At 37.8% G+C, this 19,584-nt stretch overlaps 1 protein-coding gene across 1 annotated transcript in view; it reads right to left on the reverse strand.

Moving 5' to 3' along the window:
* Nucleotides 1-996: 996 nt before the first annotated feature.
* The window catches only part of cat (catalase), a 46,226-nt gene continuing 27,638 nt past the window's right edge, over nt 997-19,584 (reverse strand). The window contains exons 6-13 of the mRNA XM_060914369.1: nt 16,433-16,558; nt 16,130-16,321; nt 14,929-15,081; nt 8,517-8,655; nt 3,005-3,135; nt 2,815-2,922; nt 2,632-2,715; nt 997-2,517 (exon numbers count right to left, since the gene is read on the reverse strand). Coding sequence (XP_060770352.1) covers nt 2,458-2,517; nt 2,632-2,715; nt 2,815-2,922; nt 3,005-3,135; nt 8,517-8,655; nt 14,929-15,081; nt 16,130-16,321; nt 16,433-16,558 — 993 coding nt within the window. The 3' untranslated portion in view covers nt 997-2,457. The remainder of the gene's footprint in view (nt 2,518-2,631; nt 2,716-2,814; nt 2,923-3,004; nt 3,136-8,516; nt 8,656-14,928; nt 15,082-16,129; nt 16,322-16,432; nt 16,559-19,584) is intronic.

Below are 19,584 nucleotides of genomic sequence, written 5' to 3' on the forward strand. Positions count from 1 at the left end.
ATGCTTTAAAGTCAATTCTGTAGCTTACTGGAAGCCAGTGAAGGGACCTTAGAATTGGAGTAATGTGCTCTGTTCTTTTTGTTCGTGTGAGAACCCTAGCCGCTGCATTTTGAACCAGCTGAAGTCGTTTGATGGTCTTTTTTGGCAGGCCTGTGAAAAGGCCATTGCAGTAATCAACTCTACTAGAGATGAAGGCATGTATTAGTTTTTCCAGATCATTTTTTGACATAAGTCCTCTTAGTTTGGAAATGTTTTTTAGGTGATAATGCCGTTTTAGTGATTGCTTTCATGTGACTGTCAAAGTTTAGCTCGCTGTCAATGAAAACACCAAGATTTTTAACCATTTCTTTAGTTTTAATCCCTTTTGTGTCAAGAATAGTGGTAATCCTGAGTCTTTCATCTTTTTTTCCAAATAGAATTACTTCTGTTTTATCTGTGTTCAGCTGAAGAAAATTTTGTGACATCCAGCTATTGATTTGATCGATACACTGGTAGAGACATTCAAGGGGGGCATAATCATTAGGTGATGGAGCAAAATAAATTTGGGTGTCATCTGCATAGCAGTGATACAAAATTGAATTTTTATTGATAATTTGCCCAAGTGGGAGCATATAAAGGTTGAAAAGTAATGGTCCAAGAATAGACCCCTGGGGGACACCACAGGTCAAGGACATTGAGGAACAATTTCCCAGGGTAACAAAGAAGCTTCCATCTTTTAAGTATGAATTTAACCAATTGATAACTTTACCAGTCAATCCAACCCAGTGTTCAAGTCGATATAGCAGTATGAGATATATATATATATAAATAAAATTTGCACCTTTAAAGTAGTAGGCATGTTGTGTAAATCAGATGGTGCCAACCCTCCAAAAATCCATTTTAATTCCATCCATCTTGTAATGCATAAACAGGACAAACACCACAGGGGATGAATACCTTTGCAAGACACTGTATTTCATCAATTTGATTTGAAGATTAAAATTAAATACAATCATGCATAGCAAATCCTGATTTATTGAATTCAGTTACAGAGCACACAGAACACCAACAGTGAACATAACATTAGAAAGAGTAAGAGTAATGAAAGATTAGAAAGAGTAATGGGATATGGGACAAACAAAACAATTAAGGCATTCAGCATTAAATTGTTCAAACATTTCTATTGTTTTTCAACATAATTCTGAAAAATTCATTTAATTGTAATTTACATTTTAAGTCATGACAAGGTTGACTTCAGTAAGGCACAACTGCATTGTGGGTGTCGCATCTTTCTGATCTTAATTTTGATTTTAAACTCTCAAACTCCACATCATTTCTTCAACTATATATCAAGATGCTTAAAAAAAGAACTTTATTTCTTAGCCAGTAAAATTGTAGTAAATATTGATACGTTTTAACGGCGACGTTAAAACAGACACTTCTAGGATTAAATGCTGACAAAGAAAATATCAAGCTATAATTATTACTGGACGGTTATTCACACAGAGTTCATTTCAAACAGTGTTTTAACTACATTTACCTGCGAGAGCACTTTCAGTTTATCTGCTTACCACAGCAGCACAACAGTGAAACCACTGTTTCACTGTGAGAGGACTTTCGGTTGTGCTACTTTGGCAAGCAGACAAATAGTGAAACCACTGCACTTCTGATACATAAATAAAAGCCTCGCTCAGTCAAACTCGCATGTAGTACTGATGCATTTAACAGAACGTAATTGAATATAGACAGAACAAAATCTTTCAGAATATTAAATGTTGATTATATGAGGATGCTAATGTGAATTTTTGCACTTATGACAGAGTAGATGTGGAAGGTATTTGCTACCGAATCACTGAAATTCATTTGTTTCTGGATGGAATCGATGAGCTGTCTAACAGAGAACATAAATCATTATAACTGACAGCAAACTTCGACTAGAAACACTGATAACCTGCCTTAAGGGTTTTAGCTTGCTGACCTGGAAACAAACTGACAGGAAATTTCGCTTCAAGTTTTCTTTACTTAACATTTTTATTTTAGCAGGACATGCAGAAAGACCCATGAGAGGAAAATGAATGAATATCACTTCACAAAAGTGACGTGGATGACACTATGGTTATGTGTACTGAACCAAAATAAAATGCCACACCAAGCTGTCCTGCACACTGAAGAAATGTTCGAGTCGGCTCATGTCTCCAAGTCATTTTTAACAGTGTTTCCTCAGCATTAATTATTAATGTTCAGGTGTGTGTTGAGAGATGGAGAATTATTTTTTTTAATTGCATCAAAAGGTATTTGACTGCCAAGATTAGCGTAGTTAGTGCTTTTGTTTTTTACTTCTTGAAAAATGATCTTATGAAGAAGGTTACTCAGGTACACTGGTGATACTTTAACACCTTAAATGATATGAGAAACAAGAAGTGATCTTGTTCGGTGTGTGCTGCAGTTTTAAAGGCAATGAGAGAGAATTTCCACACATCATATCTTGGAAGACACAGCCCCAGTGGATGAAGCTCCCTGCATATACACATGCACATTCTGAAAAAAAATTAAAATAAAGTTATTGCCACTATTACAAGAACAGCAGTGATTTTCTCCTGTAAGCCTAAGTGTAACTCGTCACTCACGTTTGTTTTCAGTATGAAATCTTACCTTTTTGCCCTCGGCATTATACTTGTCAAGCAGCACCTGAACACGAGAGCCATAATCCTGGTGCACTGCCATCAGATGCTGGACCTATAAAAACATAAGGAAAGAAAATAAATTGAGACAGTGCTCTCGAACTGTCCAGAAACTCAGACATGAGTGGAGCGAAACCTCAGCAAAAAACTTTACCATGCGCTTCTGAATGAAGAGCTGAGCTCCTTTCAGGTGTCCTGCCATGTTTTGGCAGAGACGCTCACGTTCAGCCTCATTCAGGACCTTGGTGAAGAAAGTACGGACCTACAGAAGTATAAAGAGAGCATTAGAAATGGGTTAAGTCTACAACATCTACCAATCCCCCGCCCATGTGACCTGTCCATACCTGGGTCACATTATCTTCATCCGAGCTGTTGTAGCGTCCCACATCAGGAGAGACTCGAAACTTGGATTCCATAAATCGTGGCTGACAATCTGGAGCAGTGAAGCTGTTGGGGTAGTAGTTCGGGGCTCCCCCTGTATATTAAATAAATAAATAAATAAATAAATAAAAGTGAGAGAGAGGCGGCTACAATTAGACACCTTAATCTTCTGGCCGTTGCAAAAGTGGAAAAGACTTTCAATACATAAATTGTGCATGAATAATTACTCAAACTTCCACTGGGGGGAAAAAAAAAAAAAAGAGTTGATTCCCGATTCCTTAGCATATCAGATCACGTGACCTTTGTCCAGTTATGCACTGTTCCATAATTATTGACACCCAGATGATTATTTATTTATAAATAGATAAATAAATAAATAAATAAATCGGTATGTGGTAATCAGTTAACAAAACAGTTTATTTAAAATTTGTTTTACATAGACTTATATTTAGTACAAAATATCTTTTATATAAATATATCCATGTCGGTGCTTACGTAAATGAAGTAATTCTAATGTTTGTAAAAACAAATGAACTGATAATGTTTAACCTGCGTCAGAAAATCTTTTTGCTCCACTTTCTAAGTATTTTCCTAGATCACATTTTGGTAATCATTCATTGTTGTTTGTATTAATTTCTAGTTTTGTTAGTTTACCAATAAATGTCAACAGGAAATTGACATTGTAACCACATGAAAATCCAGGTCAAAGATCGCATGCCATTCCCCGAACCAAAATATAAAATATACAAATAATTTTTTTATATAGAATAGAAAAATCTGATTATTTCAAGCATGTATTTTTTTTTGCTAGGAATTTAATTCTGGTCTAATTCTATTTATTGCAATCAGATTCCAAAAACTCTATAAGCATTCCATTCTGTTATGAATCAGAAAAAAAATTATTATATACATCACAACACTTTTATTTATTTTTTAACACTCTGTAGTCCTGGGCCTGTCAGACACAGTGTGGCAGTCTGATAAACCTTGACATTAAGTATTTCATCTAACTAAAAACATCCATACAAAAAAGTGACACACATGGTTATATTCTGGACACCCTCAGCAATAATAGTATGAGAGTAAAGTGAATGTAATGAAATTTGTTTTTATTTAAATTAAGTGCAAACACAACCTTACAAAAAACTATTTTCAGAGTCTTCAAACCTTGTAAAAAAAAAAAAACTATAAATATATCTGCACAAGACTTTTGAAGTCTGAATCTTGTAAACATAGATGTTGGCTACATAAAAGTAAGAACGGCATTCAGAAACATTATGTAGTTTCAATAATAATTGTAGAAACTTCAGACCATCTATGTTTTCTCCAAAGTCAGTTGCCCTTTCAAATGAATATTGATGAGGTAGGTGTAATTCACCTGTAATCCCCCCTCCCCCTGTCACTGTCAATAGTCCATTTGTCAAAGACAAAGACCCTGGCCCCTGTACCTCCCTGCCCCCACACCTCTCTGCTTGGAAAGTTACTGCAAAGAAAAAAAAAAAAAGCCCTAAAAGCCAAAGCTACATTTCATAATCTTATGCATAGACTTATGCACGGACTATAATAAATCTAAAGTTAGCAATGAAGATAAACTATGACTATGCAGGGCATGTTGACTTACCATAGGTAACCAATTACTGTAAATCAGTGAAACATAGTTTGGCAACAGAAAAATGTTTTCAAAACTTGACGAAAATAACAGCACATTTCAATCAACTAGTTCTCTCTCTTCAAAGAGCACTTCCTATCCTAACAACCCACTAACCATCTAACATGCCATTTACATAGACTTCTATTTAGTACAAAATATCTTTTATATAAATGTCGGGGCTTACGTAAATGAAGTAATTCTAATGTTTGTAAAAACAAATGAACTGATAATGTTTAACCTGCGTCAGAAAATCTTTTTGCTCCACTTTAAGTATTTTCCTAGATCACATTTTGTTAATCATTCATTGTTGTTTGTATCAATTTCTAGTTTTGTTAGTTTACCAATAAATGTCAACAGGAAAGTGACATTGTAACCACATGAAAATCCAGGTCAAAGATCGCATGCCATTCCCTGAACCAAAATATAAAATATATATAATTTTATGAATGGAATAGACAATAAAAAACATGTTATGGGAATTTTCATAGATCTAAAGAAAGCATTTGACACAATAAATCACGACATTCTATTCAACAAATTACAGAGGTATGGTATCAGAGGGGTTGGTTTGGACTGGGTGAGGAGCTACTTAAGCAACAGGCAGCAATTTGTAAAAATTGGAGATCACACATCTGATTATTTGCCCATAACATGTGGAGTACCGCAAGGGTCTGTCTTAGGTCCTAAACTGTTTATATTGTACATTAATGACTTATGTAATGTATCATGTATAATGAAATGCATTTTATTTGCCGATGATACAAACGTCTTTTGCACCGGGGACAATGCACAGCAGCTTATGGAAACAATCACAACCGAAATGAATAAATTAAAAAGGTGGTTTAATGTAAACAAATTGTCATTGAATTTGAGTAAAACAAAGATTGTTATTTGGAAAATATAAGTCGAACCCTCAAGTTGAATTGAAAATTGACAACATAACCATAGAAAGAGTTTATGAAATAAAATTTCTGGGTGTGATTGTTGATCATAAAATCTGCTGGAAACCACATATTAATCATGTTAAAGCAAAAATAGCAAAGATTACTGCAATTTTGGGGAAATCAAGACACATTCTGGACTATAAATCACTACATACTCTGTATAATGCACTCATACTTCCATATCTGAGCTACTGTGTGGAGATATGGGGTAATACCTACAAATCTAACCTGCAGCCGTTATGCACATTACAAAAAAGAGCAATAAGAATCGTCAATAATACGGGATATCTTGAGCATACAAACGCATTATTCGTAAAAGCACACACACTGAAATTCACTGATCTGGTTAAACACAAGACTGCACAAATTATGTATAAAGCAATACATAACCTTCTTCCGGGTGAGGTACAAAATATGTTTATGGAAAGGCAGGGTGGGTATAACCTGAGAGGGGAAATGAATTTTAAGAAAGTAAATGTTAGAACAACTATGAAAAGTATGTGCATAACAGTCTGTGGGGTGAAATTGTGGAATGGTCTGGATAATGAACTCAAAAATAGCACCAACATAAAACTGTTTAAAAAATTATATAAAAACATGTTACTAAAAATATATGAAAATGAGGACAGGCAGACTATATAGGTGATGATGAAATTGAGAGCAAGTCTGTGACTGGTCTTCTTGTATTTTGTATATAGTTATAGGTAGGTGTATATGTATGTACTGTATAGATGTATTGTATGTGTGTATATATGCATAAGTATCTGTATATATGATTTTGATTTGGTCGATATTATACCATGTCGGTATGTCTTGGTATGTTGGCATGTTTTCTTTTGTATATATAGTTTATTATGGTGGAAAGTGACGTTTGATTAGCGGTGGTATAGAGGGTTAGGATTGGATAAGTTATTACTTCTTCCTAATCCTTTCTGAACATTATTGTTACTGCCTTGTGGCTACGCTATTCTGTTTGTTTATGACGATGTTTTGATTATTCCATTTTTTATTTAAATTTTTTTATTTTTTATATCTTTCTTCTTTATTGTTCAGAATAAAGTAATCAATCAAATCAATCAATGGAATAGAAAAATCTGATTATTTCAAGCATGTATTTTTTTTGCTAGGAATTTAATTCTGGTCTAATTCTATTTATTGCAATCGGATTCCAAAAACTCTAAGCATTCTGTTATGAATCAGAAAAAAAATTATTATACATCACAGCACTTTTATTTATTTATTTTTTAACACTCTGTAGTCCTGGGCCTGTCAGACACACTGTTCTTATGTTTATGTAGCCAACACCTATGTTTACAAGGTTCAGACTTCAAAAGTCTTCTTCTGACTCTGATTTCCTATGTTTTACTGTAGCTTGATTGTTTTTCTCAATTGTAAATCACTTTGGATAAAAGCGTCTGCTAAATGTAATGTAGTTCTCCCTATACCAGGGGTGTCCAAACTGATCCATAAAGGGCCGTGTAGCTGCAGGTTTTCATTCCAGCCATGCAGCAGCACACCTGACTTGGCTCATTCAATCAACTGAACTGTCTTCACACAGTCAAATACTTGCAGCCACACCCACCCTTGATTAAAGGGTGGGTGTGTCAGTTGATTGAATAAGCCAAATCAGGTGTGCTGCTGCATGGCTGGAATGAAAACCTGCAGCCACACGGCCCTTTATGGATCAGTTTGGACACCCCTGCCCTATACGCTAACTGAAAAAGCATGACAACAACTGCTAGTGAGACATCTTCCTTGCATTGGCCATTCCTCAAAGTTTCTCAGTTGGTATGGAAACAAGTGAACATGTGCACTTGTTTATACCAGTGAAATGGTGCATGTTCTCACCTCCCCTTGCTATACAATGTGCGAATGACGACACTGATGCTCCATGCAGTTAACATGTGAATAGCTGATGGGTGTGTCGTTAAGAGGCTGCTGCTGGCTGAAGTACTGAAATTCACAAGATTTAAATTTATTCTCTTTACAAAGTGCTAAAGATAAAGTTTGTTTTAAAAATGTGTTATATATATATATATATATATATATATATATATATATATATATATATATATATGTGAAAACTAGAAGATTCAAGGTTTCTAGTGGTGTTACTTGAATGTTTCTAGCACAAAAACTCGCAGAGCTTCAGACATGTGTTTGGAACAGTCCAAAAAGTGCGCCCAGGGGGACTGCGACCTCAGAGTGTTGAAGTACTTCATCTACTTCAACAATGTTACACAAAGATCAATCCATAACGGTTGTAAATGTCACTTAATTCCACAGGGTGTCAATAACGGTAGACACTGGTGAAAGTGATCACTATTATCGACACCTCACGTGACTTCTCAAAAATGCACGTTTAGATACAAAATGGCGACTGTCAAATGAAAGAGTAAGAAACAAAGTAGGTTTCGACAAGGAGATCATGAAATATTGGTGAATTTGATCTGTAAAAACATGTCCATGATCTTTCCACCATGCTTACCTGCGATGATAATGTCCGGGTTTTCCTCAAATTGCTGATCGTGCTAAAAAATATTCCATCTCAGGTAATGAGCTGTGTCATCAGATGACAAGATCAAAGGGCGAGAGGGGTCTTCCGGCTGATTAATTAACTGATAACTGTTGTAACAAATTTTTTTTATTGGTAAATCTGAAAAGGTGTCGATAATTATGGACTGTCGATAACTGTAGCTGCCACTCTATATATCTTGCATTATCAGTTCAGTGCAGTGGTGCTGGAACACAGAGCTGTGAAGTGTGTCACACTGAGTTTAGACATCTGCCCATATAGGCACATGTGTACAGCCAAGACATGATCTTGAGCCCGAGTGTGTAAAACTAAAGGCGACATAGCACTGTGTGAGAATTTCTCACCCTGGTTGTCAGTCAGACACATGGGTCCATCTCTCTGATAGTTGGCCACGCGGGCACGATAAGGGCAATTAACAGGCAGCTGGAGGTAGTTGGCTCCAAGCCGATGGCGGTGGGTGTCAGGGTAAGAGAAGAGACGACCCTGCGCAGAACATCATGCATCAGCAAAGACACAGGACCAAATACGTATTATTACAAAGATACAAGGACAGAGGCACTTGTTTTGGTGTCCAATCTTCTTAACACTTTCATGCACAGAGTTCACACATTTTATATTTCTGGACCACAGATGATGTGCATTCCCTTCAAATCACTTGAGCCCATTTCTTGAAATTAGCATAAATTTTTGTAGCTGTATAGATTAGTTGTCAATCTTTGCCAACTTCCTACTTTTAAATAAATAAATTAAATTAAAAAAATCAAGTAAAAATTGTTTTTGTTCCAGACTCCACCTTAGATTTTTATTTTGCTTGGTTTGTTTGAAACTAGTAGGGCTTTGTGTCATACAAGAGTCTGAAACTGTATATTTTCTATAATTTGTCTTCAGTGTTACATATTTTAGGTCTGACTCTTGGACATTGAAAGATTTATTATTATTATTATTATTATTATTATTTCAAGTATACCATTTTAACCTTTTTTTACTCATGCACAATCCATTTACTTTTTAATATTTGATATTTATACTGAACAAAAATTCATGCACCATGCAAGTTCAAGTTAATTAAGAAAGGAAAAGAAAGAATCTTCATATGCATATAAATTTATGCATGAAGGTAAAAACACAGAAATGGTATATATGACATATGTAAACCATTATTACTTCTTGATAATGTTTTGTGCTTCATTTTAAAGAAGTTTTACTATTCAAATTATATAAAACAAGCATTTATAATAAAAGAAAAACTGGCATTTTATGGTTTGCTTTTTTGGTTTGTTTGTTTTTCCCTGCTGTCACAGTGGCCCCCTTCACATCTGGGTCCTGGGTGAAGCGAATAGCTCCACATACAGTTGTGATGGGGGTCAAATGTGTGCCAAATGCCCACTGGGATCTCATCGGTCAGCCTGCACACGGTCACATTCTTTCAGCAGTGTGTACGCAAACGTGTCCTGGGCCACAGTTAAAGAGCACAGAGTCAAGTGGAAGTATTCGGTGTGTTCTTTCCCACGACAACAGCGTCATATTAAAGTGCAAAAACAGGTAATGAACAGACTAAATGCTTTAAATGCGTTAACTTTCAGCAGACTAGACACCACACCTTACACTAGCATGGTCGTTGATATTTCAGAATTCTGGCTGCAGAGAACAACTACCGGAGATCTGTATACCAGCTTACATTTAAACAGCAATAAAACACAACTGCTACGATCCAACAAATGTATTTTAATAAAAGTAGTCAGCACAAAGGAACACTTTGAAACTCTTCACAAACTGAACATATATGCCACAACAATAAAAAAACAGCCTTGCTATTGTTAATTAAAATACATTCACCTAAATGTAGGTCTCTTTTTGGCTGTAACACATCTTCCATTTCTTTAAGAGCTTGATGCTTTTCTGTAGTATTGCTGGACTCCACACCATCACTTTTTTTTTTAAACTAGCCAAGGTATGTCTGCTTTAACATTTTAGAGTTGCGCTAATATACATAGTTGAGCCAAAGGGCAGGGCTGTTGCTAGGACTGGGCGTGGTGTGCTATAAGCTTTTGATCTCGTGCAACATTTAGTCACATGACCAAACACTCCATAGCAATAATATATATATATATATATATATATATATATATATATATATATATATATATATATATATATATATGTTAGCATATCGCTTATCCTACGCGTATTACATCACTCTATCCAATGGAGAATGAGTGTTCAATATAATTTATGATACTGCATGGTTATCAAGACAACATGACGACACCACACATCAGAGCTGATGCGAATATTCAATGAGAGTTTTCTGCTGTGCATGCATAAAAGCATTTCTCTGTTCGCTGGGAAAGAGAGAGACGCGTTGAACACCCAAAAGGCTCCCAAAACTTCATTAGATATTCTTCACGCATATTTGCATATGCGTGAAGAGAAAAACATACCAATGGACATTGAAAAACTGGAAAAGAGAGGGTGTGTGTATGTCAGTGGTGAACCATTACTATTAGAGCTGGAACTTTAGCTGAGCCAAAACTGAGCCTGGAAGAAGAGTCTGGAGACAGAAATCTTAGTTTCTCGGTCGTTAGCATGTGCAACTTGCTCGATAGCACTGGCTTGACTGTTTTATTAGCATTCGCTAACGCTACTGATGAACACTACACCAGCTGGATGGTGACTTCACCGCTGCACTGACTCGCGGTTAAGCTCGCGCTGGCCTTCAAGAAGGCTGAGGGTGATTAAATTTTGGTCCCACCCACTATAAATCAAAATCTGATTGGTTAATTCATCGGTCAGTTCCTACATAAACATGCACTGCCATGGCCTTCTGTCCCGGCAGTGACGTCCTAACCAACGAGTGAGCGGCTCTAAACTCTTAAACTCTTGTTTGTTGCCTAGAGACAACAAACAAAAAAAATCTCATTGGATGACTTGATTTTAATGTTTTCAGGACGGTAACCCTTTCATTTCTGAAGCTAATTTGATAGAAAATGAAGCCAAATTAGAAGAGAATAATTATAACGAAATTATGAAAGAATGAAAGCAATTAAATATAACATTTGAAATGCTGATATGTTTGGGCCTTCTCTGAAGGACTAAGCAGTCCTGAGGGTTCTCCTCTGATTACAAGAGAAAAACACATCAATGGAAATCGAAAAACGAGTGTGTATGTATAATAATAATAATAATAATAATAATAATAATAATAATGCCTTTTTTCGTGGCATATCAGATGTATTCCATTCAGTTAGCATGGTCCTGAACTCATCTTCAACCCATTCAGTATCATGGTAGTTGAATGGAATATATCTGATACACGACGAAAAAAAAAAAAAAAAGCCAGCCAATATTTCAATATTTTACACAATACAAGTTTAACTGCCTTGGCAACATTTTATAGGTCACACAATATTAGCCCATTTAATATGATATTAATTAATTAATTTATTTATTTGGCATATTTCCCAGCAAGCCTTTTAGCCACTGATATTTTCATCTGCCAGACAAACTACACATGATCCCAGCTAAAATGGATGGGACGTGCATTACTGCCTCACTTCAGTTAAAAATAACAAATGTATTTGGACTTTGTAAACAGTAATAATAGAGAGAAGTGAGGTGTGTTCATCAGTGGTCACTCGAGAAGTGTAGAGATGATAAATGTCAGGGGTGAAGAGACTTCGATGCTTCAAGCTATACTGATCACCCAATAATTATATTAAATAGCCTAATACTACATATGAAAGGGGTTCAGTGACACACAGCATAAGCTATAAACCTTGTGAATGAATTTTCTATAAACCTAAAAGTAATACAACATAGAGAAGTTTATGTACTATAATGACTATATACCTTGGCAGTGATAACTGGCGTACAGTTACATTTTAGCAACATGGAAAAAGCAGCCCAGTTATAAATATATGATACATGTCTCATCCAAAAGATTTTCTGTCTGTGCAACTTTGAATATAACATATGCTTTAACTCAGAACTGTGGGACTGTCGCAGAGTTGATGTAGTCCTCAAATAGACCTGGAATACTGTACATGCTGCCGTGCCAGACTGTGTGCAGTTCCATACCATCAAGGGTGCTAACATGTCTTTGTGGTCAACACTTACCCACACCCTCCCTGCTATGAAACGGGTGGGTATAGCCGCTTGTGCACAACCACAGGTTACCAGGACTGCTCGCTCTTCTCTGAAAGCTATGCTGTCATTTCTGCTATGCAGAAAATAGAATGCACACTTCACAGAGATGACCACAATTGCGGCTTTGAACTCTGTTGCACTGTATCAAACTGATCAGGTTGTGTGCGACCAGTCTGTCAAATCTGATGCATTTCATTATATATATATATATATATATATATATATATATATATATATATATATATAAAATTACTTACACACACACACACACACACACATATGCACACACACTACAGCGCAAAAGTCTGAGGCGCGTGCAAAGAAATGTAGAGCGGCAATGTTGTGGTAAGCCACAGTGGTGCAGTGGTTAGCGCAGTCCCCTCACAGCAAGAAGGTTCTGGGTTTGGGCCCAGTGGCTGATGGGGGCCTTTCTGTGTGGAGTTTGCATGTTCTCCCCGTGTCTGTGTGGGTTTCCTCCGGGTGCTCTGGTTTCCCCCACAGTCCAAAGACATGCAATTAGGTTAACATGGGGCGGCCTTGGGATGAAGTGCCCTTGAGCAAGACACCTACCCCACAACTGCTCCCTGGGTGCTATAGCATAGCTGCCCACTGCGCTGGGTATGTGTGTGTGCTCATTGCTCACTTGTGTGTTCACTGTTTCAGATGGATTAAACTCGGAGGATGTATTTCACTGTGGTTGAGTGTACATGTGACAAAGCCTTCAAGACCAAAAATGGCTTAAAAATAATGAAAATATAATGGAAAAAAAACCCCACCAGAAATAAGCTATAATACATGAAACAAAGTCTATATTTGGTGCGAGATGACCCTTTGCTTTTAAAACAAACAAAAAATACTAGTCTCAGGTACAATGAGTGCAGTTTTATAAGGAAATGAGCTGTAGGTTTTACTGAGCATCTTACAGAACCAGCCACAGTTCTTCTGGACACTTTGTCACACTTGCTTCTTAATTTTTCAGCAAAACCCAGTAGCCTTCATTACATTTTCAGTTTTAATCTGCAAAGTGGTCTCTTATGTAATATGCTGCTCAGATACAAAATTTTTTCCCCTCTACCATTTAATTTTGTGCTGGAAAACGAACGTTTTGAACTCAAACGTTTTTTGTACCGACTCAATAATGTAGACGTCTGTGGCAGCGGGGGCGTGGTCTAGCATCGGTCTGTGACAGGAGGGCGGAGTCAGGGAAGGTAAGTGGCAGAATCACTACACCTGTTGTTAATTAATGTGTTTGTGTGTCTTCCTAGTGACCGCACCCTATTTAAGGGGAGACAGCGAGAGCAGAGGGAGCTCTCTCCACAACCAGACAGCTGATGTGTGTACGTGTGTCTGAGTGTGTGGGAATAGAGATAAAAGCTGAAAAGCTGAATTAAAAAAAAAAAAAGTTTTGTGAAATCAGTTCTGTCCTGCTGTCCTTCTGTGCTCCACCCACCTACACGAACTGCTACAGTGGTGCTGAAACCCGGGATGAGCACAGAAGACAACAGCCCCATGGAGTCCTCCACCTTGGCCGACCTGATCCACGCCCTCACCACGGCCCAACAGAGCCAGCACCAGGCGCTGCTCGCCCTCCGAAAGGAGCAAGAACAACGGTTCGAGGCCCTGGTGCTGGCGCAACAGGAAGATCGTCGGGCGTTCTGGCACCTCCTCGCGTCGGCGGGGTCCACCATCTCCACCGCCGTGGGCCCTTCCCCCCTCACCCTCACGAAGATGGGCCCGCAGGACGACCCCGAGGCATTCTTCACGCTCTTTGAGCAGGTAGCAGAGACCTCGGGGTGGCCGGTGGAACAGCGCGCGGCGCGCCTCCTCCCCCTGCTAACGGGAGAGGCGCAGCTGGCCGCTCTACAGCTCCCCGCCGACCGCCGGCTGGCCTACGTGGACCTTCGCCGGGCCGTCCTCCAGCGGGTGGGATGCACCCCGGAGCAACAACATCAGCATTTCCGCGCTCTGCGCTTGGAGGAAGTCAGCCGGCCGTTCGCGTTTGGCCAGCAACTCCGGGACGCCTGCTGGCAGTGGTTGAGGGCCAGTGCTAGTGTCAGCAACACAGTAACTCACACCGCCATACCACGAGAAACCAGACTCACTTATAATTAGCCAAGTTGCTCTTCATGAGAACAATTTGATCTTCAAATAAAAACAAAACAATCCGAATCAAAAACCATTGAAAACTCAGGAAGGAGTAGCAAGTCTCATGAAAGTTCATTAAATCGACCTAAGAAGCAACTTGTTAATGAGAAATCACAAAACCAGGGAGTAACTACGGTGTAGACTGATTAGATCTTCCAAACAAAACAAGCAGCATCAAAATCCATTGAAAACTCAGGGAGGCGTAGCAATTTTTGTGAATTGTGGACAGATGCCGCGCGATGGCAATAGCTCATCAGCCGTACAGCTGGTGAGCTATTAATTAATTCATTAATTAATTTTTTATTTATAGTTTAAGGCCTTAAACCTCTTTAAAAAAAAAAAAAAAAAACCTTCTAATGTTAATTACTTGCTCATATAATGACCATAACAGCTTTTACATCTTTTGTACTGCATAACAATAATAATAATGATAATAATGATGAGACTGAGTGTGTGAGGCTATACCTGCAGCATCTTGTCGGGACTTGGCTCAATACCTGGCGGCATGTTACTGGGGTCAAATGCCAGTTGCTCCACCTCAGCAAAATAGTTTACAGGGTTTTTATTCAACACCAAGCGTCCAACTGGAATCAGGGGGTAGTCACTATGGGGCCAAACCTGAGACAGAGTATAAAATAATACATTAAAAAAAAAGAAAAAAAATTAAGAAAAAAGGGGGGAGGGGGAAGAAAAAAAAACAACAACACACCACAACCTCCAAATGAGCCATATTTACGAACATGGCAGTTACAGCAGAACAGTAGTATTTACAATTAAATACTATTAGTAATTACACTGCATTTCCACTATAACGAACTCCTTGGGGGGGGCACAAATACTGTAGTTCATGATACCGAAAAGTTCATAATATTGAAATGGACCCACTTGTTACACCAAACATTCACGTTATATGCGAAATTTTAGGCACATTCTCTTTATCATGAATTTCTCCTTCCGAGTCACTATCGCAGTTCATTGACTGAGTTAAAGGACCACTAACGGAGACAATGATTTCTTCATCCGTTATGGAAATGACGGAGGTTACTGGTGTATCGTTGTCAATGTTCACCCACTGACTCGCTATGCTTTCTAAATCTTCACTATTGAGTTCATTTGTTTGTTGTCAAATCACTGATGTCATTTATGTCGCACTGCTGGACTGGTCTGGGTGAAGGGTATAAAAACACCACCGATACGCTTTAACTAGGTGTTAAGTTTAGCAGTATCAGCAGTCATTTCATCCTTTTATCAATCATTTGATCACCATTCTTGATAACTTTTTGATCGACACCTAAGTGAGGCTCGTTAATCCTTCGTTTTATGGCATTAACACGTATCGTTAACTTGACTGTAGACTGTTACTTATTGTCTGTCTCTAGTGGGAAGAACACCACATGGCTCAGTGATTTTAAGACTGTCACTAAATTTGTGTCCCCTGCCTTAAGTCAGTTCTATGCGAAAGTTCATAGTAAAAGAGTTTGTTATAGCACGGTTGCAGTGTTCTATTAATTAATTACCATTAATAAAAGCAGCACTTACTTATTAGCAATAGTAATCTTATAAGTTTGTTTAATCATGAGAAAGCTTAAAGAAATACTTCTTTGATAATATCACATCACATCACACTCCTGTGTAATGCATGGCTATTGAGAGGATGTTAAGGCACCTTGGTCAGATCAAATGGGTTCCATGGGAACTTCTCCGCCTGCTCAAAGGTCATGACCTGGATGTAGAAGGTCCAGGAGGGAAAGTTGCCATTGGCGATGGCATTGTACAAGTCACGGATGGCGTAATCAGGATCGGTGGAGGCTAAATGGTCTGCCTCTTCAACAGTCAGATTCTTAATGCCCTGATCAGTCTGACAGGAAGAGAGGGTGTCACACACGGACACAAACAAGAACATAATAGATACAAGTGCAAAAAATAAAAAATAAATAAAATAAATAAAAAACCCCAACCCACTACACACCTTGTAGTGGAACTTGCAGTAAACAGGATTGCCTTGAGAGTTGATCAATTTGAAGGTGTGGGATCCGTAGCCATTCATATAGCGATGTCCATCAGGCAATCCACGGTCACTGAAGAGGAAAGACACCTGCAAGAAGAGAGAACAAGAAGAAAAAAAAAAAATCAACACACAGGCTGCTAGGATGTGTTGTATTGGTTGGATCACATTCTGCATTTAGTGTGAATATTCAGATCCATACCATTTTTTTTCCCTTAACGTGCAGTCCTCAAAAAAAACCCAAAAATTTTATTATACAATATATCTCCCAGCCTTACTTGCCCAATGGGCAAGCAGCACCCAAAACGTACTCGCCCAAAAAACAATTCCACTTGCCCAGAACTTTATTTTATTTTGGAGAGGACAGAATGCAGTTTTGTTTGTTTTTAAATAGGTGAAGCAGCATAATTATCATAAATCCACAAAACCATAACACCAATCTATGCAGACACATTCAGAAAGAAAGAAGTTCTCGTAGCAGAGGAATGAATAATTTAGGGTCTATTAAGCTGTGGAGAGTTTTGAATGAGTATAATAATAAATGCTGGAGCTTTGTTTCTATTATCAAAGGAACGCAGTCCTGTGCAAAATGTCACCATGGAACCAGAGTGTAGAAATGAACCTACAGTTCCAGAGAGTTCTACACAAACACACTGAACTTTACACCAGCTGCGCGCATGTGAAATGGAAATAAATTGACGAAGGAAGGAAAAACTATTTTGGATAAAATTGTTATTGTCCGTTACACACTGATCAACCTGTGTGACTCAGCTGTGCCTTTGAATAGAGAATAAATGAAAAGAGAACTGAACATTAACCGTTTTTGGAAATTATTCTTACAAGAATGATATAGTTACTGTACGACTACAGTTACAATTGGAATGTGCTGATTCTGTTAGTGTTTGTAATTATTGTACCGTCCACTAGTAGATAAAATTAAAATAAAATCTTACAATATCGTTTGAAAGTCGAGAGCAAGATATTTTGTTATTTTACAAATAACACTTCAGATATTGTTTTAACAATAATAAGCATCACTGTATAAATGATAGAGAGGAAATAGTTGTGTAACTACATGTCCTTGGGGTTGATGAGCCATGGATGAGTGGGGATAAGATCTAGCCCACAGTTTAGGTCAGAGCCCTTTGAGAATAAATGCTCTGGCTTCTGCAACATTCTGTTCCCAAAAGCCGATATCGGGAAAAAGTCTTTATACAAAGAAGGTTTTCATGCTTCTGTAGTTTTTTTTTTTTAACTGTTCTTCTGTGTCGGGACTCTTTGGGAAAATGAAGGTATATTCCAACATGTAGCTAATGCTAACACTAGGTCACAAATCTGCACCATCACTCCAGTCATTTTGAAGGCAAGGCAAGTTTATTTATATAGCGCATTTCATACACAGTGGCAGTTCAATGTGCTTTACAGAGGTAAAGGCAAAACAGTAAAACAATAGAAAATAAAATTACATAAAATAAAGGGGGAAGAAGAGAGGAAAAAATAAGAATTAAACAACAGTAGAAATAAAATAATAAAATGAAGTAAAAGTTCAGTAAAAACAGCAGAATAAAATAGAATAAAAAGTTTAAAACACACAAAGACTGTAAAAGTTAAGTAAAGTTTAAAACATGTAAAGATGATATTTATCAGTTAGCAGAAAGCATCTGAAAACAGCTTGGTCTTTAGTCTAGATTTGAAGCTGCCAACAGCAGGAGCATTTCTGATGTCCTCTGGCAGTTGGTTCCATAGCTGTACTGCATAGTAGCTAAAAGCTGCTTCACCATACTTTGTTTTAACAACAGGTTTTACCAGTAAATTTTGCTGCTGCGATCTGGTAGATCTGATTGGGTTAGGCCGCTGCAACATATCAGAGAGGTAATTGGGCCCTGTACCATTTAGAGATTTGTACACCAGCAGCAATGCTTTAAAGTCAATTCTGTAGCTTACTGGAAGCCAGTGAAGGGACCTTAGAATTGGAGTAATGTGCTCTGTTCTTTTTGTTCGTGTGAGAACCCTCGCCGCTGCATTTTGAATCACCTGAAGTCGTTTGATGGTCTTTTTTGGCAGGCCTGTGAAAAGGCCATTGCAGTAATCAACCCTACTAGAGATGAAGGCATGTATAAGTTTTTCCAGATCATTTTTTGACACAAGTCCTCTAAGTTTGGAAATGATTTTTAGGTGATAAAATGCCGATTTAGTGATTGCTTTCATGTGACTGTCAAAGTTTAGCTCGCTATCAATGAAAACAACAAGATTTTTAACCATATCTTTTGTTTTAATCCCCTTTGTGTCAAGAATAGTGGTAATCCTGAGTCTTTCATCTTTTTTCCCAAAATAGAATTACTTCTGTTTTATCTGTTTTCAGCTGAAGAAAATTTTGTGACATCCAGTTGTTGATTTGGTCGATACACTGGTAGAGACATTCAAGGGGAGCATAATCATTAGGTGATAGAGCAAAATAAATTTGGGTGTCATCTGCATAGCAGTGATACAGTGGGGCAAAAAAGTATTTAGTCAGTCACCAATTGTGCAAGTTCTCCCACTTAAAAAGATGAGAGAGGCCTGTAATTTTCATCATAGGTACACTTCAACTATGAGAGACAAAATGAGGGGAAAAAAAATCCAGAAAATCACATTGTCTGATTTTTAAAGAATTTATTTGCAAATTATGGTGGAAAATAAGTATTTGGTCAATAACAAAAGTTCATCTCAATACTTTGTTATATACCCTTTGTTGGCAATGACAGAGGTCAAACGTTTTCTGTAAGTCTTCACAAGGTTTTCACACACTGTTGCTGGTATTTTGGCCCATTCCTCCATGCAGATCTCCTCTAGAGCAGTGATGTTTTGGGGCTGCTGCTGGGCAACACGGACTTTCAACTCCCTCCAAAGATTTTCTATGGGGTTGAGATCTGGAGACTGGCTAGGCCACTCCAGGACCTTGAAATGCTTCTTACGAAGCCACTCCTTCGTTGCCCGGGCGGTGTGTTTGGGATCGTCATGCTGAAAGACCCAGCTACGTTTCATCTTCAATGCCCTTGCTGATGGAAGGAGGTTTTCACTCAAAATCTCATGATACATGGCCCCATTCATTCTTTCCTTTACACGGATCAGTCGTC

Source organism: Neoarius graeffei, chromosome 2 (assembly GCF_027579695.1).
Source record: "Neoarius graeffei isolate fNeoGra1 chromosome 2, fNeoGra1.pri, whole genome shotgun sequence".
NCBI lineage: Eukaryota > Metazoa > Chordata > Actinopteri > Siluriformes > Ariidae > Neoarius > Neoarius graeffei.